The sequence below is a fragment of the Tursiops truncatus genome, chromosome 3 (genome assembly GCF_011762595.2).
Source record: "Tursiops truncatus isolate mTurTru1 chromosome 3, mTurTru1.mat.Y, whole genome shotgun sequence".
NCBI lineage: Eukaryota > Metazoa > Chordata > Mammalia > Artiodactyla > Delphinidae > Tursiops > Tursiops truncatus.
In genome coordinates this window covers 117,702,391-117,729,401 of record NC_047036.1, presented here as the reverse complement: position 1 = coordinate 117,729,401, position 27,011 = coordinate 117,702,391, and the positions used below count along the sequence as shown (strand labels likewise).

The following is a 27,011-nucleotide window of genomic DNA, read 5'->3' as shown; positions in this document are numbered from 1 at the left end:
TCTCACCTGATTACTGGTAGGATCACATTTGCCTAAACCGGTAGCTGAATCTTCAGCTATCAAAAGAGGCTCGCTTTTCTCACAGCTCTCCTGGCTGAGGAGCGTGTCCGCGTAGTTGGGCTGCGGGAAGATCACGTGACTCCCCCGCGAGTCAGCGGTGAGCCAGGCCTCGTGGGAATAGGCCTGCAGGAAAGCCCGCACCCCGTCCACGCCCACAAACTGAGAGGCGGGCACACCCGCTAACCCGCCTCCTGAAGCCTTGAGCAGGCGCGACGTGTGCCAGCGCCTCAGCCTGAGCGCCAGCAGCACAATGACAAAGGCGAGGAAGACGCAGGAGACCGCAGCCACCGCCACCACCAGGTAGAGTGTGAGGCCTGAGTCGTCGGGGCTGGCGGAAGATTCAGGGCTGCCTAGATCAGCCAGGACATCAGGGATGCTCTCGGCCACGGCCACAGTGAGTGTGACGGTGGCAGAGAGAGGGGGCTGGCCGTGGTCCTGGACGGCCACCACCAAGCTCTGCTTGAGCGCGTCTCTGTCCAGCAGGGCCCGCGCTGTGCGCACCTCGCCCGTGTGCAGCCCCACCGCGAAGAGCCCCGGCTCGCTGGCCTTGAGCAGGCGGTAGGACAGCCAGGCGTTCTGGCCCGAGTCTCTGTCCACAGCCACCACCTTGGTCACCAGGTAGCCGGGCTCTGCCGAGCGGGGTGCCAGCTCCACGCCCATGGAGCCATCGGTGGGGACAGCAGGGTACAGGATCTCGGGTGCATTGTCATTCTGGTCCAGCACGAATATGCTCAGTGACACGTTGCTGCTGAGCGGTGGGTTCCCACTGTCATGTGCTGTCACCCACAACTGCAGTTCATGGAATTGCTCATAGTCGAAAGAACGCAGCGCATACAGAATGCCGGTGTCTGAGTTTATGGAGATGTAGGAGGATAGAGGTGCTCCCTGGAGGGTATCCTCTGCCAGAGAATAAGTGACCCGGGCATTCTCTTTGCTGTCCCTGTCGAGTGCAGTCACCGAGAAGAAGGAGGCCCCTCTAGGATTGTTTTCAGGAATGTAGGCAGAGTAAGAGGAGTGAGCAAAAGTGGGCGGGTTATCGTTGTCATCTGCTACATTCAGTGAAATATGAGTTTCTGTAGACAAGGGTGGACTTCCCCGATCTGTGGCTGTCAACGTTATATTATAGCTCTGTACCTGCTCCCTGTCCAGTGCTCTGTTGGTTATCAACTTGTAATAATTTCCGTAAGTCTTTTCTAATTTAAAAGGCATATTGTTAGGAATGAAACAGGAGACTTGACCATTTTCTCCGGAGTCTTGATCTTGCACATTTAGAAGAGCAATCACAGTACCTGGAGGAGAGTTTTCCAGCACTGAATTCGTAGAAGATGTGATAGTTATTTCTGGAGCATTATCATTCACATCCACAACTGTGACCAACATCTTAGCAGTGGTGGAGAGACCTCCACCATCTTGGCCTTGAATTTCCATCTCATAGAATCTGTGTTTCTCAAAATCCAGAGAACCTTGTATTAAGACTTCTCCAGATTGAGAATCCAACTGGAATATCTCAGAAGCTTTGCTTTCCATATTCAGGAATGAATATACCACTTCCCCATTGATTCCCTCATCTGGATCAGTTGCGTTTACCATAAGCACCCGAGTTCCGGAGCTGAGGTTCTCAGGAACACTCACTCTATATACAGACTGTGTAAACTTTGGGATATGGTCATTTACATCGAGAACCACCACGCGGATGGAAACAGTGCCCTGGCGGATGGGATCTCCTCCATCTAAGGCTGTGAGGAGGAGGTGGTGAGCAGCCTCTTTTTCCCGGTCCAGGCTCCCCTCCAGCACTAGCTCAGGATTCTTGGCCCCATCCGTTGTGCCTCGCACTTGCAAAGAAAAGTAATTATTAGGGTTGAGCTGGTAGCGCTGGAGGGAGTTCATTCCCACATCTGGATCCCTAGCATTAGGAAGAGGAAATCGCGATCCCGGAGTTGCATGCTCACTGACTTTTATCTCTACTTCCTCCTCCCGGAAGCTGGGGGCGTTATCATTAATATCCATTATTTCCACCTCCACTCCGTAAATCTTAAGGGTATCTTCCACAAGTATCTCCAGGTTTAAAAAACAGGAGGAAACCGCCTCACAGAGCTCCTCCCGGTCTATCCTATCAGCAGTGATCAAGCTGCCACTTCGCGGATTCAGAGCGAAAAGCTGAGTCTTTCCTCTGGAGACGATGCGGACTCCGCGCTCCGCCAGCTCCCTGGGCTCCAGCCCCAGGTCCTTGGAAATATTGCCCACGAAGAAGCCTTTGTCTGTCTCTTCCAGCACCGAGTATCGGATCTGCCCAGCCCCAGACTCCCGCAGCGTCCCCAGGAAAATATACAGTAGGACCAGCCCGCTGCGGTCCAGGAGCAGTTGCCGATTCGCCATGGCAGTGGCTGAGCCTATATTCCGCGGTTTCTTGAGCTGTTTGGTTCTGAATCAGCTTATGCATCTACACAGTCACTCGCCAAGTACATCCAAAATATATTAGAGAGCGAAGAGAAGTACTTTTAAGTTTCCAGCATCACGATCTGTGAGTATCCACTTCACTCTGCTTTGTGTTGTAGAGGTAGGGGAGGGAGGGACTCTAGCTCGCAGCTTCCCGTTTCCCTAATTGGTGAACAGCGGCGCCTAGAGCCCAATCTTATTATTGCAACGAGAAAGAAAAACAACTAATGTTGCTGTTCCTGAAGTTATCACACTTACCTCTTTGAGAATCACAAGTATTTGTAAAGCTTAAAATTGCAGACAATAAAGTATTATGTAATGGGATGTTAAAGGTTTACCAAGAGCACTTATGAAAAGAGTGATTATTTAAAAGGCTTGCTAATTAAAAAAAAATTCAAATACTACTGGAACTGAAAACTTGCAGGTTAGATTTGGTTCCTCCTGATTTTTACTGACTGAAGGGAACAGCATTTGTGGTTGTGTAACTAGCACAGTTCCAAAAAAATCAACAGTTAGGATTATGACTATAATTCTTACCAATGTTTATTGAGTAAAATAAAGATAAACTGTTTGAGAAAATTTGGATGGCATTAGGGTTGTCATTTAAAATACCATAATATAAATATATAACTGTATTCCATATCCTTAATTAAAAGGTGTTTTATTTCATGAAAAACTGACCTGAGAGTGCTCTATATATTTTACCTTAAAATGCACTTGAGTGGTAGAGGGAATGCAGCATTGTAAACTTTAGTCTTAATAGTAATACCCATAGGTTTGAATTAGATTTTAGGAACTTCATCAAGAGAGGGAATCTAGAAACTCGAAATAACAGTGCTATATTAGAATATATTGGCATATTGGAATATAAAAAGCATTATTTTAAATACTTACCTGTTTAAAAGTGTTCTTATCTGCTTCAACACTAAGAGTTAAAACACTAGCCAATAGCACTGAAGAGCTATCTTTGTTGAGAATATCTTGTGTGGCAGGACAATGTTCAACAGATGTGAGAAAATTAAATTCCGGATTAGTTTGATTCCTAGGCACACATAAATTATCGGCATAGGGCAATGTTCCATCACTGTAGTTGGGAGGAATCTCAGGACCAGACTTGGAGCAGAGAACAGACCCAAAACAGCCCCCACCAGCGCTGGGGCTGGAAGAGCATCGAAGGCGCAGGGCAATGGCTAGAATCACCACGAGGAGGAAGAGCACCGAGATCAAGGCCAAGGCCACCACCAGGTAAAACTGCAGCTCAGCTTGGGGGTCAGTGGGCTCAGAGTGGTCACTGAGGTCCGGCAGCGCCTCCTGCAGGCTGTCCGCGAAAACCAGGAGCAGCGTGGCGGTGGCCGAGAGGGGCGGCTGTCCCCCATCGCGCACAGCAACCAGCAGGCGCTGGCGGGCCGCGTCCCTGTCGCCCAGGGCCCGCGCCGTGCGCACCTCGCCCGTGCGCAGCCCCACGCTGAAGAGTCCGGGCTCGCTGGCCTGCAGCACGTGGTAGGACAGCCAGGCGTTGTGTCCAGAGTCGGCGTCCACCGCCACCACCTTGGTGACCAGGTAGCCAGGCTGCGCGGCGCGCGGCACCATGTCGAAGAGCGCCGAGCCGTCGGGCCCCAGCGCCGGGTACAGCACCCTGGGCGCGTTGTCGTTGCGGTCGCCCACCAGCACGCGCAGGCTCACGTTGGCGCTGAGCGCGGGCGAGCCGTGGTCGCGGGCCTGCAGCGTCAGCTCGAAGGCGCGCAGCTGCTCGTGGTCGAAGGCGCGCTGCGCGAACACCACGCCGCTCTGTGCGTTCACGGACACGTAGGACGACAGCGCGCGCGGCTCCAGGTCGCTGGCCAGGATGGAATAGGAGACGTGGCCGTTGGGCCCCAGGTCGGGGTCGGAGGCGCTGACTTGCGCTATGGAGGTTCCAGGCAGGTTGTTCTCGGCCAAATGCACTACGTAGGAGGCCTGGTGGAAAACAGGAGCGTTGTCGTTGACGTCGGTGATGCGTAGGGTAATGGTAGCGCTGGAGGAGAGCGGGGGCTTGCCCCTGTCAGTGGCTGTGATAGTGACGTTGTATTCCGGAGTCTGTTCCCTGTCCAGGGCCCCATCTGTTACTAACTTGTAGTAATTATTAGAAGAAGAATGAATTTTAAATGGAATGTCTCTACTTAAAATACATGTGACTTCTCCATTTTCCTTGGAATCCTGGTCCCGTGTTTTGAAGAGACCTACAACCATTCCTGGCCGGGAATCCTCCAAAATCTGATCAGAGAGAGAAGTGATAATTATTTCTGGGCTGTTGTCATTTTCATCTAAAACTTCTATAATTACTTTACACTGTGTAGAGAGGGATCCTCGGTCCTTTGCTTCTACATCCATGGCATATCTTTTCACATCTTCATAATCCAGGGGTTGATGAGTTATAATGTTTCCTGTAGCTGAATCCAGAGAGAACACGTGCCGGGCTGTATCAGCCACACCAAGGAATGAGTAGGTGATCTCTGCATTGAGGCCTTCATCTTGATCAGTAGCACTCACCCTCAGCACGAAGGTACCTGGGGGCACATCTTCCCGAAGGCTGACCTTGTACACATCTTGGCTGAACACAGGGGGATTATCGTTGGCATCCACCACCAGGATTCGGATCTGAACGGTGCCGCTTCGCGGCGGATCCCCGCTGTCTAAGGCTGTCAGCACCAAGTGGTGAGCGCTCTGCGTTTCTCGGTCCAGGGTCTTCTTCAATACCAGTTCTGGATATTTGCCACCCTCAGGATTGTCTTTCACCACTAACGAGAAATACTCATTAGGACTTAGTTGGTATTTGCTCAGTGAATTCATATTAATATCAGGATCTTTTGCAGACTCAAGAATTGTTCCCGTCCCTAGACTGACAGATTCACTGATTTCTAAGTTTATTTCATCCTTATGGAATTGAGGAGCATGGTCATTAATATCCTCAACAACCACAATGATATGAAAAATATTTAAAGGATTTTCCACCACGGCCTCCAACTCCAATTCACATCTTCTTCTCTCTTTACATATCTGCTCACGGTCTATTCGGTCCTTCACAAGTAAGTCCCCACTCTCCGCGTCTACGTTGAAAAGCAGCTTCTCCGCGCTAACTCGCAGCTTTCGAGCCGACACATCCAGGACACTGAGCCCTAGATCCTTAGCGAGATTCCCTACCACAGAGCCCTTGGCCAGCTCCTCGGGAATGGAGTAGCGGATCTGCTCGCAGAGCGCGGGGTAGAACAAAGGCAGCAGGAAGGGAAACAGTACCTGCCGCCGGCCGGCCGGACGTCTCTGCGTGCAGCTCCCTCCCATTGCGCGCTCTAGTTCTCGCTGGGTCCCAGGATTTATAGTTGGAGAAAGTGTACACTGGCGCACTGGTAACGCATTTGGCCCAGGACAGGCGGAGCCCCCAGGCTTGGGGCTGGAAATCCGTTTGTGCTGGGGAGAGTCTGCGCGGCCAGGAGCCCCAGCGTGTAAGCGGGTTTCCTTCTCTCTGTGTTGGTGGCTGCTCTGGAAATCCCTGGCTACAGGCTGAGGAATCCCGGGCGTCTACTAGGCTTGCCCTGCACTGGCCGACAGCGGCGCCCAGAGGCTCCGTGTGGAACGGCAGCTTAGTTTTTCTCTGCTCTATTTAAGGAAGTCTTTTTCTTTAAACGCAGGATGACCGCCGCTAAAATAGTTGAATCTTATTCCTCGGTGACTCCGTTTTCATCATGAAACATTTTTTTCACATGGTCAAAACTATTATATATTTTATATGTTAAAATTTTACATATATTTTGAATAGGTAGAAATATTTCTTTCAAAATCTAAAAGGCACAAAGGAATGTAGAGTGAAAAGTAGGTCTCCTATTCCATTGCCTACTGCTATCCAGTTCTTCCATCCAGAGGCAATCACTGTTGCTGCTTTTAAGACTAATCATCCACAAAAGAAAGTACTAAAGATAAGCAAAAAACTTTTTTTTTTGGTCTTCAATCCAGGCTTATATTTGGCTAGAAAAGTATTAATCCATCCCCCCATATTTAGGAAACAGAATACAAACACTGTCATATTCATTACAATCATCTAAGGTGTCCTATATTGCTTTTAAATAATTATATTTTAACATATTTGCTTACAATAGTTACCATGCCAAAAGAGCAGTTTTTTTTAACCTATGTTTTTCAAAATAATAGAATTATTTGAAATAGATGCATACTAATTTTGACTCTCATGGTCAGAAATTTTAAATGACAGTTTCAATGATTTAAAAGTTAAAAAATAAAAGTTAATAACTATGACTCTAAAGATAATAACTATGCTGTCCTTCCACAGACATATCCTTGAACAAAAGTTGAATGACATGAAAAAAGTCATGGTCTCATAAATATTTTGAAACACATTAGGACATGATTTGACTTTATGCTACCATATTAGTTTAGAAGAATATTAGTAATAAATTATAAGCGATCAAACCAAACACATCACTAACTTCACTTAACTAAATGGGCTCATCAGTAACTCCACTGACCATCTGTTTATAATTCTATGTACTTCTCTGCTTGTATTCCGATCGCATACAGAAATGACATCTCTTTCTTGACTTTAAGTTTATTTTGACTTTAAATTTCAGAGTTTGCAGAGTTTCAGGTGGACATTTCTTTCTCTATATAAAGAGTCACTGAAATGCTTTTGGCACACATGTTTGCCCCTGTACCTGGGAACATGTACCACTCTATCTCCCCAAATTATATATATATATATATTTTTTTTTCATCCTTAGAAACTGGAAAATTTAACAAAAAGTACAGAGAGAACAGAACCCCAAATTTGTTTCTACAGGCTCTCTGGAATCCCTATTGAGCAAGGAAAGTAAAATTCAAATGGTATGTCTTCTGGGAGTTCCCTGGTGGTGCAGTGGTTAAGAATCTGCCTGCCAATGCAGAGAACACAGTTCGATCCCTGGTCCGGGAAGATCCCACATGCCACGGAGCAACTAAGCCCAGTGCACCACAACTACTGAGCCTGCACTCTAGAGCCAGTGAGCCACACTACTGAGCCCGAGCGCCACAACTACTGAAGCCTGGGCGCCTAGAGCCTGTGCTCTGCAACAAGAGAAGCCACCGCAATGAGAAGCCCGCGCACCACAACGAAGAGTAGCCCGCGCTCGCCACAACTAGAGAAAAGCCTGCGCAAAGCAACGAAGACCCAACTTAGCCAAAATAAATAAATAAATGGTATGTCTCCCACGTGACAGTATGAAATTGGAATCACAGGCAAAATGGACGCTGCAGTGTTACCAGGTATGATTACACTTGAAAAAATTTAAGCACACATTGTATTGTTATGAATTGTTAATAGAATATTATTGAAAATGGGTAGGATTTCCAGTGAGGCTAATGCACTTGTTTCTGACATTTACCTATTCTTACCAGACCTGCCTTCAAAGCAAGAGGTAGGGTTGTCTAAGGGGCTAGGATTTCAACATGTAGCCACCGGGAGAGCACACAAATTGACAAGACACTTCTGTATGAAAGTCCTCTCTTAGGAACCGTCAGTAACAAAACTATAAAATACAAGACTCCGTGAAGCTACTCATAACAGCCTATTACAATAAACCTTCATGGGATTAGGTGAATAGTTACCAGAAAGTAAAAACAAATCAGCCTTAATAACCATCAAGTTCTACTCTTCAATGTTTCAGCAAGAAGCAAATGTCATTGAAATGGAGGGAAAAGTGAAAAAATTAAGTTTCCACCAACATGCTGCAAACCTAAAAGTAAAACCAACCATCATTTTTAAAGGATAGAAAAGGAACAAAAATAGAACTCACTGGCACCAAAGGGGTATCTTCTATTGGAAACTTCGAATCATCTAACAAAGACTGAGGATCCTTTTTCTCACAGCTCTCCTGGCTGATGAGCGCGTCTGCATAACTGGGCTGCGGGAAGATCACGTGACTCTTCCGCGAGTCCGAGGTGAGCGAGACCTCGTGGGAATAAGTCTGCAGGAAAGTCCGCACCCCGTCCACGCCCACAAAGTGAGAGGCTGGTAAGCCTGCCAATCCGCCTCCAGAAGCCCGGAGCACACGCGACGTGTGCCAGCGCCTCAGCTTGAGCGCCAGCAGCACAATGACAAAGGCGAGGAAGACACAGGAGACCGCGGCCACCGCCACCACCAGATACAACGTGAGGCCTGAAGCATCAGAGGCGTGCGGGACCTCCAAGCTGCCCAGATCAGCCAGGACATCCAGGATGCTATCAGCCACAGCTACGGTGAGCGTGACGGTGGCAGAGAGAGGGGGCTGGCCGTGGTCCTGGACCGCCACCACCAGGCTCTGCTTGAGCGCGTCTCTGTCCAGCAGGGCCCGCGCTGTGCGCACCTCGCCCGTGTGCAGCCCCACCGCGAAGAGTCCCGGCTCGCTGGCCTTGAGCAGGCGGTAGGACAGCCAGGCATTCTGGCCCGAGTCTCTGTCCACGGCCACCACCTTGGTCACCAGGTAGCCGGGCTCTGCAGAGCGGGGTGCCAGCTCCACGCCAGTGGAACCATCGGTGGGGAGGGCGGGGTACAGGATTTCAGGCGCATTGTCATTCTGGTCCAGCACGAATATGTTCAGTGACACGTTGCTGCTGAGCGGTGGGTCCCCACTGTCAGTGGCTGTCACCTGCATCTGCAGGTCATGAAACTGCTCAAAGTCGAAGGATCGCAGTGCATACAGTACTCCTGTGTCAGAATTGATGGAGACGTAGGAGGATAGAGGTGCCCCTTGGATAGTGTCTTCAGCCAGGGAGTAAATAACCCGAGCATTTTCTTCACTGTCTGGGTCCAGTGCAGTCATTGAGAAGATAGAGGCACCTCTGGGGTTGTTCTCTGGGATATAGGTAAAGTAGGAGATGTGAGAGAAGGTGGGTGGGTTGTCATTGATATCTGCCACTTGCAGGGTGAAGTGAATTTCTGTGGATAGGGGTGGACTTCCTCCATCTGTGGCTCTTACTGTGATATTGTAAGAAGATACCTGTTCCCTGTCAAGGACTTTGTGTGTCACCAATCTATAATAACTGTCAATGGATTTTTCTAACTTAAATGGTAGATTCCCCAATATAGAACAGGTGACCTGCCCATTCTGCCCGGAGTCCAGATCATGCACGTTTAAAAGAGCTATAACAGTCCCCAGAGGTGAATCTTCCATCAGGGGACTAAACAGAGATGTGATCGTCACCTCTGGGCTGTTGTCATTTACATCTTCTACTGTAATCAACACTTTAGAAGTTGCAAGATATGCCCCTCCATCTTCAGCTTGTATTTCTATTTCATAGAAACCTGTTTCTTCATAATCTAGATTTTCTGATAGTTTTATTTCTCCCGTATTTTTGTTTAGTTGGAATTTCAACAGTTGTGTATCAGGTAATTTTCGGAATGAATATGTCACTTCTCCATTGGCACCTTCATCCCTGTCAGTGGCGGTGACTGTCAACAGCTGTGCGCCCACAGGCAAGTTCTCGGGAACACTCACTCGGTATTCGGACAAACTGAAGACCGGAGCATTGTCATTTGTATCGAAAACAGTCACACTGATGAGGACAGTGCCAGATCGGAGAGGGTCACCCCCGTCGACGGCAGTTAGGACCAGATGGTGCATTGCCTCTTCCTCGCGATCCAGGGCGTGCTCTAGCACCAGCTCTGGGTACTTAACGCCATTGACACGGCTTTGAACTGCTAGGGAGAAGTGCTTATTGGAGCTGAGCTGGTAGCTCTGTAGGGAGTTCACGCCCACATCCGGATCAACAGCTTCCGGGAGAGGAAAACGCGTTCCTGGAGCTACGTTTTCATTAATTTTTACATCTAGATTTTCTGCTTGGAATTTTGGTGCATTATCGTTGATATCAGTTACTTCTATTTCTACTCCGAAAAGTTTCACCCTATCTTCCACAAGAATATTAAAACTCACCAGACACCGCGCGCTCTGAGCGCAGAGCTCCTCCCGGTCTATCCTGCCCGCGGTGACCAAGCTGCCGCTTCGCGGATTCAGAGCAAAGAGCCGCGTCCTACCTCTGGAGACGATGCGGACTCCGCGCTCCGCCAGCTCCCGGGGCTCCAGCTCCAGGTCTTTGGAGATGCTGCCCACAAAGGAGCCTTTCTCTAACTCCTCGGGAACGGAGTAGCGGATCTGCCGAGCTTCGGCCTGCCACGGCATACAGAGGAAAAGGCAGAGCTGGACCAGCGCGCTGCGGTCGGAGCTATTCCTTTGAGCGGCCATTGTTGTCTGGTGACGGAATTCTCGCTAAGTCCTCACTGGGCACGCTGTGTGTTTTGGCTGGGTCCTTTTTCTTTCTCTGGCAGCAGGGAGTCTCTGCAGCCTGCGCACCTTAAATTCTGGAGTGAGTTTCGCTGCATCCCTGGAGCCTGTTTGCAGGGACTGTGGAGCTTTGTGTAGTTGGGAGTCCTGAGAATCCGGATTGAGCGCTGGCTGCGGTTCTCTCCTAATGGGTGAACAGCGGCGCTCAGAGTCCTCAGAAGTTACTGCACCCACTGTGTATGCAATAGAAAACAAACGCTACTCTATTTTTTGTTGTATATTTTATTTTATTTTACATTACTTCTTTGGTTCCTCAACTGACATCCTTAAATCAACTACTATTTGTAGTTTTCTTACTCGGTGGAATAAAAGTACCTCAAAGTATTAAATGATAATAGTTGATTGAATATATATTTGCAACACTAATTTTTCCAATAGAAATATATCCACTTTAAAAGGTAAGTAATGCTTACTTTCTTTCCTATGAGCTTCTAGCTATATTCAGAAAATTCTTACAATTTTATTTGAAATTCTGATTTAAATGGTCCAACTGTGTTTAGTAGACACTTATACAGAGACTATGAGATATACCCCTTAAAATTCCACTTAGAATTTTAAAATTTTAGATTGATCAATCAACTAATTAATTATATTTGTTTAGCATTAAGATTGTGTAAAATGTTTTCAAGTTTTTCTAAAATAGTTTTACTGAGCCTCAATGAATTTTTTGAAAATATATATTTTTATTACAGGCATATATTATTAGAAGTTAACTTGACCTATTTAAATGAGTTGAGCTGGTAATCACAAACTAAAAGGAACATGTCTGTACTGCACTGGGAAGAGAAATACAAGTGCTACAATTTTAAAAACCGGAGTTAGAAATAGTGATGTAGGTTTTTGAAAAATACGTATTTATGTCAAATGACCTGTTTTCACCAGGGCGTTGATGCCTATATAAATAATCTCTTCTTTGCATGTTGTATGGAAGCCCAAAGTAAAGTGGCGTACACATCTTCGGTTGTACATCCCCACCAACCCAGTAGTAGTTCTTTCCTCAAAGATGAGGAGTTTGGAGGTTGACTTCTTTCATGCAGAGAGAACAGGTTGTTCAGAAACGTTTATGTCCCTATGCCCCCAAGTATAGAACTCTTCAAAGATTTTACCTTTTGTCTTCAAAGATTGTATATCAGACAATCAGAGACAGAGATTGAGCACAGAACACAATAGCATTTCATTGGCTTTCTTGAAAATTCCTTATCTTGCAATGTAGAGAAAAAAGGGTTGGGAAAGAGTACAATTTGAGCACCAAGAAAAGTAAAAGGAAAGCCAGAAGGACCAAAACTTGAAGAGAAAAATTCCTCTAGGGTAGTTAGTATTAAGATTTTGGGCCCATAGGAAACCTGGCAATGGAATCAAAGTGTTGACTCCTCTACCAAGAAAAATGCATACATCTGTAACTTTACATGCAATTTCAGGAATTCATGGATCCGCTCACCATGCCCCCTCAAGTGCTTACAGTTTTAAAAATTGTTAAAATAAATGAAGATACCCAAATGCACATACAAGATCATTTGCACTACATGTTTCTTTGAAATGAGCACCTGCTGGGATATTTAATGAGTAGCTAATATTATTAAACTTTAAAACAGACATAAATAGGGTATGGAAATTTCAACTTAAATCTCAGCAGATTTGAATAGGTTATTATTTATTCATTTAAATTTATTTATTTATTTATTTGGTAAGAAGCCAAGACCACAGCCTCTGTTTTGCTAATCTAACCTTGACAAGATATCTCCAATTTAGTGACATTCTTTCTGAATTATAGAACAATTTATGAACCACAAAAGTCTTGAAAATGTACTCAGCAAAAACTGAACATTGAGAAGACAAGACAGTGATTAGCTATGTATTTTCTAAATATGATTCTAGATGTAAGAGTGAAAGAGTATGCCCCAAATATGAAAAAACTAGTAGAATGTTACAGAAGACAAAAAAAATGAAACTCACCGGTGTTTGGGTCTCAGGATGTGAAGTCAAATCATTCCCACTCTGAAGTGGAATTAAGGCCCCAGGAGAATCACCACAAACTATGTCTTGAGTGGAATGCAAAGGATCACTACATCTTAGGAAATTAAACTCTGTCTTTCCAGTATGGGCAACGCACAGATTGTAGGAATAAGGTAAAGTTCCTTCACTGTAGTTGGGGGGAACCACGGGGCCAGACTTGACACAGACACCAGGCTGAAAGCAGCCCCAGGCAGCGGGGCTGGAGGAGTGTCGAAGGTGTAGGGCGACCGCCAGAATCACCGCGAGGAGGAAGAGCACGGAGATCAAGGCCAAGGCCACCACTAAGTAAAACTGCAGCTCAGCTTGGGGGTCAGTGGGCTCAGAGTGGTCACTGAGGTCCGGCAGCGCCTCCTGCAGGCTGTCCGCGAAAACCAGGAGCAGCGTGGCGGTGGCCGAGAGGGGCGGCTGTCCCCCGTCGCGCACAGCAACCAGCAGGCGCTGGCGGGCCGCGTCCCTGTCGCCCAGGGCCCGCGCCGTGCGCACCTCGCCCGTGCGCAGCCCCACGCTGAAGAGTCCGGGCTCGCTGGCCTGCAGCACGTGGTAGGACAGCCAGGCGTTGTGTCCAGAGTCGGCGTCCACCGCCACCACCTTGGTGACCAGGTAGCCGGGCTGCGCGGCGCGCGGCACCGTGTCGAAGAGCGCCGAGCCGTCGGGCCCCAGCGCCGGGTACAGCACCCTGGGCGCGTTGTCGTTGAGGTCACCCACCAGCACGCGCAGGCTCACGTTGGCGCTGAGTGCGGGCGAGCCGTGGTCGCGGGCCTGCAGCGTCAGCTCGAAGGCGCGCAGCTGCTCGTGGTCGAAGGCGCGCTGCGCGAACACCACGCCGCTCTGTGCGCTCACGGACACGTAGGACGACAGCGCGCGCGGCTCCAGGTCGCTGGCCAGGATGGAATAGGAGACGTGGCCGTTGGGCCCCAGGTCGGGGTCGGAGGCGCTGACTTGGGCGATGGAGGTGCCGGGCGGGTTGTTTTCTGCCACGTGGACCACGTAGGAGGTCTGGTGGAAAACCGGAGCGTTGTCGTTGATGTCCGTGATGTGCAGAGTGATGGTAGTGCTGCTGGAGAGGGGGGGCTTTCCCCTGTCAGTGGCTGTGATGGTGACGCTGTATTCCAGAGTCTGCTCTCGGTCTAGGGCCCCATCTGTCACCAGCTTGTAGTAATTATTAGAAGAAGAATAAATCTTGAAAGGAACATCTCTTCCTATATGACAGGTGACTTCTCCATTTCCTCCGGAATCCCGGTCCCGTGTTTTGAAGAGGGCAACAACCATTCCTGGAAGAGAACCCTCCAAAATCTCATCAGAGAGAGAAGTGATGATTATTTCTGGACTGTTGTCGTTTTCATCTAGGATATCTATGATTACTTTACATTGGGTAGAGAGACCACCTCCGTCCTTTGCTTCCACTTCCATGGTGTATCTTTCTATATCCTCAAAATCCAGTGACTGGTTATTCTTAATCATGCCTGTTTTCTCATCCAGTGAGAACATGTGCCTTGTACTCTGAGCAGTGCTCCTGAAGTAGTAGTGTATTTCAGCATTGGCCCCCTCATCCTGGTCAGTGGCTGTCAACAGCAACACGGAGGACCCAGGGGGTAGATTTTCACTAATGCTGATTCTATATTCGTCTTTGCTGAACACCGGGGGGTTATCATTGGTGTCCTTGACAGAGATTTCTATCTGAGCGGTGGCACTTCGTGGCGGGCCCCCTCCATCCAAGGCAGTCAATATCAAGCTATGGGACCGCTGCTTTTCCCGGTCTAGGGGTTTCTCCAAAGATAACTCTGGGTACTTGCTACCATCGGAATTAACTCGAACCATTAATGAGAAATAAGGGTTAGGACTTAGCTGATAATCTTTAACTGAGTTCGTGTTTATATCAGGGTCAGTGGCAGGGTCAAGGGATATTCGTGTACCTGAAGATACAGATTCAAAAATTTCTAAATGTATTTCCTTTTTATCGAATTGAGGAGCATGGTCATTAATATCCTCAACAACCACAATGACATGAAAAATATTTAAAGGATTTTCCACCACGGCCTCCAACTGCAATTCACATCTTCTTCTCTCTTTACATATCTGCTCACGGTCTATTCGGTCCTTCACAAGTAAGTCCCCACTCTCCGCGTCTACGTTGAAAAGCAGCTTCTCCGCGCTAACTCGCAGCTTTCGAGCCGACACATCCAGGACACTGAGCCCTAGATCCTTGGCGAGATTCCCTACCACAGAGCCCTTGGCCAGCTCCTCGGGAATGGAGTAGCGGATCTGCTCGCAGAGCGCGGGGTAGAACAAAGGCAGCAGGAAGGGAAACAGTACCTGCCGCCGGCCGGCCGGACGTCTCTGCGTGCAGCTCCCTCCCATTGCGCGCTCTAGTTCTCGCTGGGTCCCAGTCTTTCCGGAAAGCCAAAGAAAATGCAATCCACGGCGTCACTGGAAGAGCTTTCGGCCCAGGACAGGCGGAGCCGGGAATCCGTTTGTGCTGGGCAGAGCCTGCCCGGCCAGGAGCCTGAGTGCGTGAGCAGGTTTCCCTCTCTCTGTGTTGGTGGCTGCGCAGGAAATCCCAGACTGGAGGCTGAGGAATCCCGAGCGTCAGCGCTTGCCCTGCACTGGCCGACAGCGGCGCCCTGAGGCCTCATGTGAAACCGCAGTCTGACATTTCCGTCTTGAATACAATTTCTCTCCGGAATGTGTATGTATATACACACACATATACATATATATAGTTATGTAATTATATATATGTATAGTTATGTAATTGCCCCAAATTCCAGTTTTAACAGCGTATACGGCAGATGTCTGCATACTTAGTTTTTCAAGAAATTTATTGTGTAAAATTTCAAACTTATACAAAAGTAGGGAGCATTATTATTGAACCTTCATATACCCATCACCCAACTACAACTATGATCAACACAAGGTCATCTTTGTTTACTCTTTATTTCATTCCCTTATTATATTGAAGCAAATCCAAGGTATTTTAATAACTCTTCTTTAAAGACAAGACACGAAGATGAGGAAGAATTTTATCCTTAAGCCTATTATATTATATAATCTGTTACCGATGCAAAAGTCCTGACTCATTTAAGAAAACTGGAACAGCATTTTCCAGTCTGCCCAGTCATTGATCCAAAGAGCCTTGTGTTCTGTTTTTAAAGGCAAGTGACATTTTTATGGAAGAGACTAGTAGTTACCTACCATGACATACAAGCCTTCGTCAATATCTGTTATTACATTTTTCCAAATTAACCATATTTTAATATTTATGTATACTAAGTACTAAAGGTTACTCCCCAAGACAGAAACTTTAAGTGACAGTTTCCCTACTGCATGGTTAAAATTATGACCCTGAAGGATGCTTTACTTTTTTCCTACTAGCTTAGGAATAAAGAGTATTTGAAATAATTATAATGTCTGTATGTCATAATGGATTTCCAGACATGTTAGCCCTCATATTCAGCATGTTCAGAATAGAACTTTGAGTCAATTTCAAAGCTTATTTTCAAAGTCTCCTACAATGCCATTTATTACTTGAAATAACATTGTGTTAAAATCACATTACAGGGCTTCCCTGGTGGCGCAGAGGTTGAGAGTCCGCCTGCCGATGCAGGGGACACGGGTTCGTGCCCTGGTCCGGGAAGATCCCACATGCCGCGGAGCGGCTAGGCCTGTGAGCCATGGCCACTGAGCCTGCGCGTCCGGAGCCTGTGCTCCGCAACGGGAGAGGCCACAGCAGTGAGAGGCCCACGTACCGCAAAAAAAATAAAATAAAATAAAATAAAATAAATCACATTACATAATACATTATTCTTTTCCTTATGTCTAAAAGCCAGTAAAATATTCTTAGAATCTCCATAGCAGTTCCTGAGAATATTTTCCTAAACCATCTCCCATAACCAGATTTATTTCTAGCCTCAAAAGTTGGAGGATTGAGCCATAAAAAACAGTTGAAGAATAACTTTTATTTCCTATGTTTTGTCTTCTCACAGGGTCCAGTCTAAGAAACCCCTCTTCAGCAAGCATAAACTATAGGAGGTTTCAAATTATTAATAATCTGATATTATAGTGTTAGGAAATCAACAGCTCTGAGGATGAGAATCAATGATGTTAAAGTTTTTCACTATTAAAAGAATAAAGCATCCTTTTCTAGGATTTGGAAATGGATGATATTTGAAGTTTGAATTATCCTCCGAAATGATCTTTAAATGCAAACAACCTCTACAAACATGTGAACGGAAACACGTCACCTCTAAGGGGTGTTGTCCTGTCACAGAAACAGTAAAGAAGTACTGAGTCTGGGCTTTCAGTTGTTTTTATAAGAAGAATGCATTTCTTATTTATTTACCCTTACAAAAATAGCATCGGCTGCAGAAATGTTTTTAGAGTAAGAATTTCACAGTGGGGCCATTGGAGATAACAATAGTAACAAATTTCAGGAATGGAAACCAGTCCTAAGAATTAGTAGTGAACCGTGGTAACCACTGAAGCAACCTCACCCAAAGAGCCATGCCCAATGCCTGATAATGAGAGCAGTCCCAAGAGGAAGGTTTCCACTGACCTTAGGTTAATCATTATGAGAAAGCAAAAATTATAACAACGATGTAACCAATAAATGCCTCCTATATATGTTAGAGCAAAAATTAGGCCCAGTGAAAATTTAAACGTATGGTGAGAAATATGTTAATATCAACTTATTCTAAAGTGCAAACACTTAAATAGAAAACCAAATTTTTTTAAAAGTAAAGGAAAAATTGAACTCACTGGAACCAAAGGGGTGTCTTCTATAGGAAACCTGGAATCATCTGAAGCGCACAAAGGCTCGCTTTTCTCACAGCTCTCCTGGCTGATGAGCGTGTCCGCGTAGTTGGGCTGCGGGAAGATCACGTGACTCCTCCTCGAGTCCGCTGTGAGCGAGACCTCGTGGGAATAGGTCTGCAGGAAAGCTCGCACCCCGTCTACGCCCACAAAGTGAGACGTAGGCACACCCGCTAACCCGCCTCCTGAAGCCTTGAGCAGGCGCGACGTGTGCCAGCGCCTCAGCCTGAGCGCCAGCAGCACAATGACAAAGGCGAGGAAGACACAGGAGACCGTGGCCACCGCCACCACCAGGTAGAGAGTGAGGCCTGAGTCGTCAGGGCTGGCGGGAGACTCAAGGCTGCCTAGTTCAGCGAGGACGTCGGGGATGCTGTCAGCCACGGCCACGGTGAGGGAAACGGTGGCAGAGAGAGGGGGCTGGCCGTGGTCCTGGACCGCCACCACCAGGCTCTGCTTGAGCGCGTCTCTGTCCAGCAGGGCCCTCGCTGTGCGCACCTCGCCCGTGTGCAGCCCCACCGCGAAGAGCCCTGGCTCGCTGGCCTTGAGGAGGCGGTAGGACAGCCAGGCGTTCTGGCCTGAGTCTCTGTCCACAGCCACCACCTTGGTCACCAGGTAGCCGGGCTCTGCAGAGCGGGGTGCCAGCTCTACACCCGTGGAGCCATCGGTGGGAAGCATGGGGTACAGGATCTCTGGCACATTGTCGTTCTGGTCCAGCACAAACAAGCTCAGTGACACGTTGCTGCTGAGAGGTGGGTCCCCGCTGTCGCTTGCCCTCACCTGCATTTGAAGATCGCGAAATTGCTCGTAGTCGAAGGAGCGCAGTGCGTATAGCACACCAGTGTTGGAGTTGATGGAGACATAGGAGGAGAGAGGTGTCCCTTGGATGGTGTCTTCGGCTAAGGAGTAAACAACCCGAGCGTTCTCATTGCTGTCGGGGTCGTGGGCTGTCACCGAGAAGATGGAGGTGCCTCTAAGGTTGTTCTCAGGGAGATAGACTGAATAGGAGGTTTGAGAGAAGGAGGGTGGATTGTCGTTGACGTCGACCACGTGTAGGGTGATGTGAATTTCCGTGGACAGGGATGGTGTTCCTCTGTCTGTTGCAGTCACTGTGATGTTATATTCAGAGGTTTTTTCTCGGTCAAGATTTCGGACTGTCAACAACCTATAATAATCTTCTACTGACTTTTCTAATTGAAAAGGTAGAATCTCCTTGATGGAACAAACAACTTGGCCATTCTTCCCAGAGTCTCGGTCATGTGCATTGAAAAGAACGATTACTGTTCCTTGGGGAGCATCTTCCCTCACTGGACTAAATAAAGATGTAATGGTCACTTCGGGTCTATTGTCATTGACATCTTCCACTGAAATGAGCACTTTGGTCCGATCCTTCAATGCCCCACCATCTTCAGCCTGTATTTCCATGTCATAAAATGCACATTCTTCATAATCTAAACTCTTTGCTGTTGATATTTCGCCAGTATTTTCATTAAGCTGGAATAACGGAGATTGTTTTTCACTAATTTTCCAGAATTTATAAGCCACTTCTCCGTTGGTTCCCTCATCCGGGTCGCTAGCGCTTACAGTAAGCAGCCGGGTGCCCGGGGGCACGTTCTCTGGGACTTTCACTCGGTAAATCGGTTGAGCAAAAACCGGGGCATTGTCGTTTGTATCCAACACTGTCACTCGGATGTGCACTGTGCTGGAGCGACGCGGTTCGCCTCCATCGGAGGCGACGAGGACCAGACGGTGAGCAGCCTCCTCCTCGCGGTCCAGGGCGCTCTCCAGCACCAGTTCTGGGCTTATAGTTCCGTCGTCTCCAGTTTGCACGTCCAGGGAGAAGTGGTGATTGGGGCTGAGCTGATAGCTCTGCAGGGAATTCAAGCCCACATCGGGGTCAACAGCCCCTGGGAGTGGATAACGTGTTCCGGGCAAAGCAATTTCGTTAATTTTTACTTCCAGATTTTCGACCTGGAATTTCGGATTATTATCGTTGATATCAGTTACTTCTATTTCTATTCCGTGAAGCTGCACCCTGTCTTCAACCAGGACTTTAAAGTTCACCAGACACCGCGCGCTCTGAGCGCAGAGCTCCTCCCGGTCTATCCTGCCCGCGGTGACCAAGCTGCCGCTTCGCGGGTTCAGAGCAAAGAGCTGCGTCCTACCTCTGGAGACGATGCGGACTCCCCGCTCCGCCAGCTCGCGGAGCTCCAGCCCCAGGTCCTTGGAGATATTCCCCACGATATAGCCTTCTTCTGTCTCTTCAGGTACCGAGTAGCGGATCTGGCTAGCCCCGGTCTCCCACAGCCTCCCCAGGAAAAGGCACAACAGGACCAGTCTTCTGTGGTGCAGGCGATTCGTTGGAGCGGCCATTGTTGCTTCACTAAAGATTTTTTTCAGAATAATTTCTGTGAACGCTGATTCCTTAGGTTCTGTTTTCCTCCTGCAGATTATGGTGATCTTTTCCCTCAGGAGAAACCCGTAGTGCCTCAGGCTAAGAGGCTGAGTTATGTTGCAGCCCCGGAGTCGGTTTGTGGGATCCGAGCGGCTTTGTGTAGTTGCAGATCCTAATATCCAGACGGAGCGCTGACTGAGCTTTTCTTAGAGTTGGTGAACAGCGGCGCTCAGAGTCCTAAGCCGTTACTACACCCACCCACTAAAGTACTGAGATATGCAGTACTTCTGTTATAGATGACTGAAAAAGAAAACACTACTCTCTAACGATAATGATTTTAGATTTCTCTAATTGTGTAGTGCGTTCATATTTCAAATTCAGTTACCATTTGTGGATATTTTAGTTGGAAATGAAGTGGAGTGAAATTCTATTAAATGTCACTTTGATATCAAACAAACTTAACTCTTATTTTTGCTAGAATTCTGTTCTCTCTCTCTAGATATGTAAATTATTCAAATTTCCTTTTTTATAATGTTTCAAATACTTTCTATAGGTCATTATTTTCTGAAGTAATTAGAATGTGCAATCCTCTTTGGAAATACATCCATATTTTTCTTAATTTTATATGTATGCTTATATATGTATAGTACATAATAATATTGAATGAATATAAGGATTATTCATCTTGAAGCTATTTTATAAGCCTAATTCATTTTCATAGTGAAATTCCTGGAGTAAGGTCTCCTTAAGATTTTCTTCACAAAAATTTAATTAGGCAGTGGTACTAGATTTTATCACCTAATATTGCTAAACTTTAAATGGATTGGGTTTTTAAATTTTACATAGTTATGATTGTTAAACTTTTATGCTATCACAATTTTTTTAATATTTAGTTTTCTGTGTGAATTCATAGTGCATGCACAGCCTATGGCATCTGGAAGATTCAGATGAACATACATTGAAAAGTAAGTTTCCATTTCAATTCTTCCATCAAGAAATTATGCAATTTTAATTTAATTATAAGCCTCATATTATAAGGGTCATCTAAACTTATGTAATAATGTGGGGAAAAGAACACAAGATGTAGAATGAATTATTACCACAAAAAGTACGTACCACAATAAGAAATTTCTTTCAGCAATTTGTAGAGAAACTATTTACTGAAGCAGTTCCTAGCAAAAAGACTGATACTTATGTAACGGCATCTTTGTATGTGCTTGAAATTAGTAGGTTTTGCCTTTAAAATGGAAAATTCAGAATTCTCCTTCCCTCCTACAGTTAGAAGAAGGATGAGAAAACCTCCAGTCACTAATGTTTAGGGCTCCAAGTAATAAAACAAATCCAGTGACCTTCCCCCCTTTCTTCTTCAAAAAATATAGGTTGGGAATGACAGCACATTATGGAGGCAACAACATTTCCTTTTCTTTTACCGAGTATCTCCTTCTGTTAACTATAAAGAAGAAGAGAATTTCGTATTCAAGAAAACTTGAAGGAACTTAGATAATGACTTCGACTTTCTGATGAATTCACTGAGTCGTTCTCTACACACACACACAACACACAGTAATTTTTCTTAAAATTTTAAGGACTTCAAAGACTCATAAATAGGTAGACTTAAGGAACTAGACATGAGGAATAAATATAAGAAAGGGATGGAAACTGTACCAATGAAATCAGTGAAAGAAGATACCTAGTAGTACTCTTTTTGCTTTAAAGAATGAATTGATTGCCTACTTTAAATCTGATGTTTACTTATATATAATAAACATTAAAATATGTTAAATAAAGAATGAGAAAAATCAATGGGTAAATTTCATTAGCTTAGAAAAAAGATAAGAAATCAGCAAACGAATTTTGCGGCGAAGCAAAGAGCATACTCTCTCTTCTTTGTAACTCCGAACTGAGTAACATAACTCTATTTTATGTCACATGCTTACCCAAATCACCATTCCCCATGATGATTGGATATACAGCTTTCTGATGAGCTATAATATTCCTAACACAACTACAAGATTAAAAATATATTTTCATATGAATAAACAAAATGGTGAAGATGATGAAAAGGAGTAGACACTTAAATGGAACTCACCGCTGTTAGAGTTTCAGGATGGGAAGTTGACTCACTGGAATTACAAAGTGGAAATAAGGCCCCAGATGAATCACCACAAAGTACGTCTTGTCCTGAACTCAACTGCTCATTACATTTTAGAAAATTAAACTCTGTCTTTCCAGTATGGGCAACGCACAGATTGTAGGAATAAGGTAAAGTTCCTTCACTGTAGTTGGGGGGAACCACGGGGCCAGACTTGACACAGACACCAGGCTGAAAGCAGCCCCAGGCAGCGGGGCTGGAGGAGTGTCGAAGGTGTAGGGCGACCGCCAGAATCACCGCGAGGAGGAAGAGCACGGAGATCAAGGCCAAGGCCACCACTAAGTAAAACTGCAGCTCAGCTTGGGGGTCAGTGGGCTCAGAGTGGTCACTGAGGTCCGGCAGCGCCTCCTGCAGGCTGTCCGCGAAAACCAGGAGCAGCGTGGCGGTGGCCGAGAGGGGCGGCTGTCCCCCATCGCGCACAGCAACCAGCAGGCGCTGGCGGGCCGCGTCCCTGTCGCCCAGGGCCCGCGCAGTGCGCACCTCGCCCGTGCGCAGCCCCACGCTGAAAAGTCCGGGCTCGCTGGCCTGCAGCACGTGGTAGGACAGCCAGGCGTTGTGTCCAGAGTCGGCGTCCACCGCCACCACCTTGGTGACCAGGTAGCCGGGCTGCGCGGCGCGCGGCACCATGTCGAAGAGCGCCGAGCCGTCGGGCCCCAGCGCCGGGTACAGCACCCTGGGCGCGTTGTCGTTGCGGTCGCCCACCAGCACGCGCAGGCTCACGTTGGCGCTGAGCGCGGGCGAGCCGTGGTCGCGGGCCTGCAGCGTCAGCTCGAAGGCGCGCAGCTGCTCGTGGTCGAAGGCGCGCTGCGCGAACACCACGCCGCTCTGTGCGCTCACGGACACGTAGGACGACAGCGCGCGCGGCTCCAAGTCGCTGGCCACGATGGAGTAGGAGATGTGGCTGTTGGGCCCCAAGTCTGGATCTGAAGCGCTAACTTGGGCGATGGAGGCTCCAGGCGGGTTGTTCTCGGCCACGTGGACCACGTAGGAGGTCTGGTGGAAAACAGGAGCGTTGTCGTTGACGTCAGTAATATGCAAGGTGACACTTGTGCTGGTGGAAAGGGGCGGCTTGCCCTTGTCGGTGGCTGTGATGGTGACATTGTACTCCGGTGTCTGTTCTCGGTCCAGGGTCCCGTCTGTTACCAACTTGTATGAATTTTTGGACGAAGAGATTATCTGAAAAGGTACTTCACCCTCTAGTCGGCAATTAACCTCCCCATTCTCCCCGGAATCTCTGTCATGTATTTTGATCAAAGCAATTAGCGTTCCCGGGACTGCGTTTTCCAGAATCATTTCGACTAGGGAATGAAACGTAACATCTGGCCTATTGTCATTTTCATCTTGAATGTTAATTTCAACTGTACATTGTGCAACCAGTCCTCCGCCATCCCTCCCTTCCACCACGATAGAATATTCCTTGATTTCTTCAAAATCCAGTGTGTTTAGAGTTGTAATTTCCCCATTCTTTGAATTCAGACCGAAGACTTGCCCGGTCCTGTAGAAGGAATAAGTGATTTCTGAGTTGACGCCCTCGTCCTGGTCGGTGGCTGACACCTGCAACACAGTAGTGCCTGGGGGCACGTTTTCTCCAATGCTGACTCGATATACGTCCTGGCTAAATACCGGGGGGTTATCATTGGCATCAGTGACCTGGATCCGGAGCTCAGTAGTGCCACTTAGGGGTGGATCTCCACGGTCTGAGGCCGTCAAGACTAAACGATGATAACCCTGTTGTTCCCGATCTAAGGGTTTCTCCAATACCAGTTCCGGGTATTTACTACCATCTTGTTTCTCCTTATTTATCAACGAGAAACTAGGGCTAAGAGAGAGTTTATAAGTCTGCAGAGAATTCAAGCCAATATCTGCATCTTCCGCGACTTCTAATATAAATCGCGTGCCTGGCAGCGTAGACTCACTTATTTGTAGCTCAAAGGAATTTTGCATGAATTTTGGTGTGTGGTCATTAACATCCTCGATCTCCACACTCACGTGATAAAAGTTCAATGGATTTTCAGCAACAGCCTCAAATTCTAGAGCACAAGCCGGCTTCTTCCCGCATATCTGCTCCCGGTCTAGCCTGCTGCTAACAAGTAACTCCCCGCTCTCTGAGCTCACAGTGAAGTAAGGCTTCTCCGAACTGACCCGCAGTTTTCGAGTCGGTAACTCGTGGACACTGAGTCTCAGGTCCTTGGCGAGGTTCCCCACCACCGAGCCCTCTGGCATCTCCTCGGGAATCCTGTAGCGGATCTGCTCAGAGAGCGCCAGGCAGAACAAAGACAGCAGGAACGGAAAGAGCACTGGCCGCCTCTCAGCCCAGCCCCTCTCCCCAGCTCCGCTCCCCATCCCTCTTGCTCCCCTCAGCTTGCTCACCGGCTTGGAGACGCCGGATTACAAACAATCTCTGTGCCGCAGTTGTCCGGAGCTCCGAACAGCTTTATTCCGGCGTGGGGGGTCAGGCAGGGTTTCTTCTTCTCCAGAGGAGGAAGCGGTAGAAAGGCTAGCGAGTCTGAGATGGGAAAGTGCGCTGCGTCTGCGCGAGGAGGTCGCCAGCACCAAGCTCTCCACTTTGGCCAACAGCGGCGCCCAGAGTCCGCACTAGGAAACTGCAGCCCCCGCTGCTTAAGTTTAAACAGCTAAAATAATTATAACCGTGTGCCTAATTTAATATGCCATATTTTTATGTTAATATATTTAATACCTTAAATTATCAAGACTTCCTTAAGGTATCTTTTCTCTTGTTTCCAAATTATTAGAAATATCATGTTGGGCCTGTATACAAACTTACATATATTGGTCCATTTATTTCACCATTCTACAAACATACATTGAACTTTTGCTTTGTGCTAAGTACTGTCCTTGTCAGTGGCCATATAACAAAGAATAAAACACAGGTCTTGCCCTCAGAAAGTTTATTGTCTGCTAATTTCACGAATCGCTTCTGTTTATTAGCTATGATATATAAAAAATTTTTAAGCTTCTTTCACTGATTCCTATGTTTATCCCCAACATTTCTACATACTCAATGCTATTTCATATCACATATATTAGAGAAATCAATACTGTTGAAAACTATTTTGTAAAATTGTGTAATTTTGTACCAATCCTCAAACATCTCCTTCTGATCATCTCAACACTCTCTTTACAAAATAATTTCTTTTTACTCTTCTATCTCAAGAATTATTCATTAAAAAAAACTGTCCCTATGATGTAGCCAAGATATTATTAACTGTACCTCCTACTTCATATCTCAAAATTAACTGGCTTATGTCATACCCAATATCACATATAAATTCATCCTTAAAATGTATTGAAATGTTAGTCTATCCTTCAATACAAAGTCACAAAGGGATATTCTAATAGAATGCATTAGCTCCTTATCTATGTACTTCTGTTATGCTAAAGTAATGGCTTCAGAATTGGAAGAATTGAGCTCATGGTAAATGTATTTACATAAATTCACTGAATGTAGTGACACCTGTTCTAATTATTTTACTCCATTTGTTTAAAAAAAATTTGCAATTAGTGAATGCTTTGAGCAAGAGTATTGGGGCAACTTTCCACACACTTTTTAAATTTGCAAAGTGTCAACAAAATAGTTGTCTCCTCAAGTGACTGTACACCCAAACACTACAGAAAATATGAAGTTAACTCCTACCCATTGTATACGCAAAATTGGAAGGAACATAGCACAATCCCTGGGAAATGTCCTTTTAATTACTAACGAATAATTCATTGTGATTTCCACTCTCATCTGATGAAAAATCAGAGGTTTTATTTAAATGCTATAACAAGGGATATGGAAGTCATATAGTCCAGACGGAATCATTTTTAATTGAATTTTAATCATTTTTAATTGAATCATTTTTGATTGGTTTGTTTAGAATTTGTGTACATGTAACTTCTGTTCTTAAAACCAACACTCTCGAACTCGAACCATGAGAACACAACACATTTCACATGGCTGTACAATCAAAACAGCTCATTGGAATTCTAATGAAACACGTTCTTCTGTATTTTACAAAAGTCATTTTCAACAATTTAAAATGACATGTTATTGCAAATTTGATGGGGGCAGGGGGCAATGACCATTTTAGGCTTCAGATTCTATGTCTCCATTGGTATGAGTCCTGGGTGACCACTGACACACAAAAACAGTGGTGTGTGTGTTAGGGACCAGTCTCATCTACCACCACCCTTTAAAATATGTTTGTTTTGAAATATAAGAAGTATTAAAGCTTTGAACGGTAGTGATCCAGATGCAGGGCTCAGAAAAGAGGTTTAAAGTGAAGAAAATTTCAAGAGCCTAGTTTTAGTTTTAGCGAAGAATTCTTAGGATTCTTTGCAATCCTAAGAATCCTAAAAATTCTGAGATGTATTTTACTTTTACTAAGCTAATACAAGGGTTTAGAAGCCTCAGTAATGTTTTGTAAGTTTTAATTTATATGTATACATATATATGTGTGTATATACACACACACACATATATTCCTATATATAAAACGAACTGACCATATGTGATTGGGTAACTATTTCTTAAGTGAATAAGTGATAATTGTGGTAAAATATGGAAGGCTTTAAGAGGTCAAGAGTTCATATTTAAACAATCTTGTCTAAGCCTTTGGAAAGCAGATAAAACAATTATGTTGATTAGAACTCAATTTTATGGTATCACTAACACAAACCCAAAACTTTGTGGTACACCTCAAAAATTATTTTTAAACTTTCTTCACAATGCATGTTTCAAAACACAACTTAAATGTATAAAAAATATAATTCCTCTAAGAAATAAACGTAAACAAAGAACTGA

General features: G+C 46.1%; 1 protein-coding gene across 17 annotated transcripts in view; it reads right to left on the bottom strand.

Annotated features, from left to right (window-relative positions):
• Nucleotides 1-27,011, bottom strand: part of LOC101336507 (protocadherin gamma-C4) — a 171,868-nt gene that overhangs the window by 88,318 nt on the left and 56,539 nt on the right. Inside the window, exons 1-2 of one of the 17 annotated variants that reach the window (XM_073802620.1) lie at nucleotides 3,391-8,309; nucleotides 2,442-2,691 (exon numbers count right to left, since the gene is read on the bottom strand). The exons of 8 other annotated variants lie outside the window; for them this stretch is intronic. In XM_073802620.1, coding sequence (XP_073658721.1) covers nucleotides 2,680-2,691; nucleotides 3,391-5,814 — 2,436 coding nt within the window. In that variant the 5' untranslated portion in view covers nucleotides 5,815-8,309 and the 3' untranslated portion in view covers nucleotides 2,442-2,679. 8 more of the 17 variants (XM_073802621.1, XM_073802622.1, XM_073802617.1 and 5 more) reach the window with 8 other exon arrangements.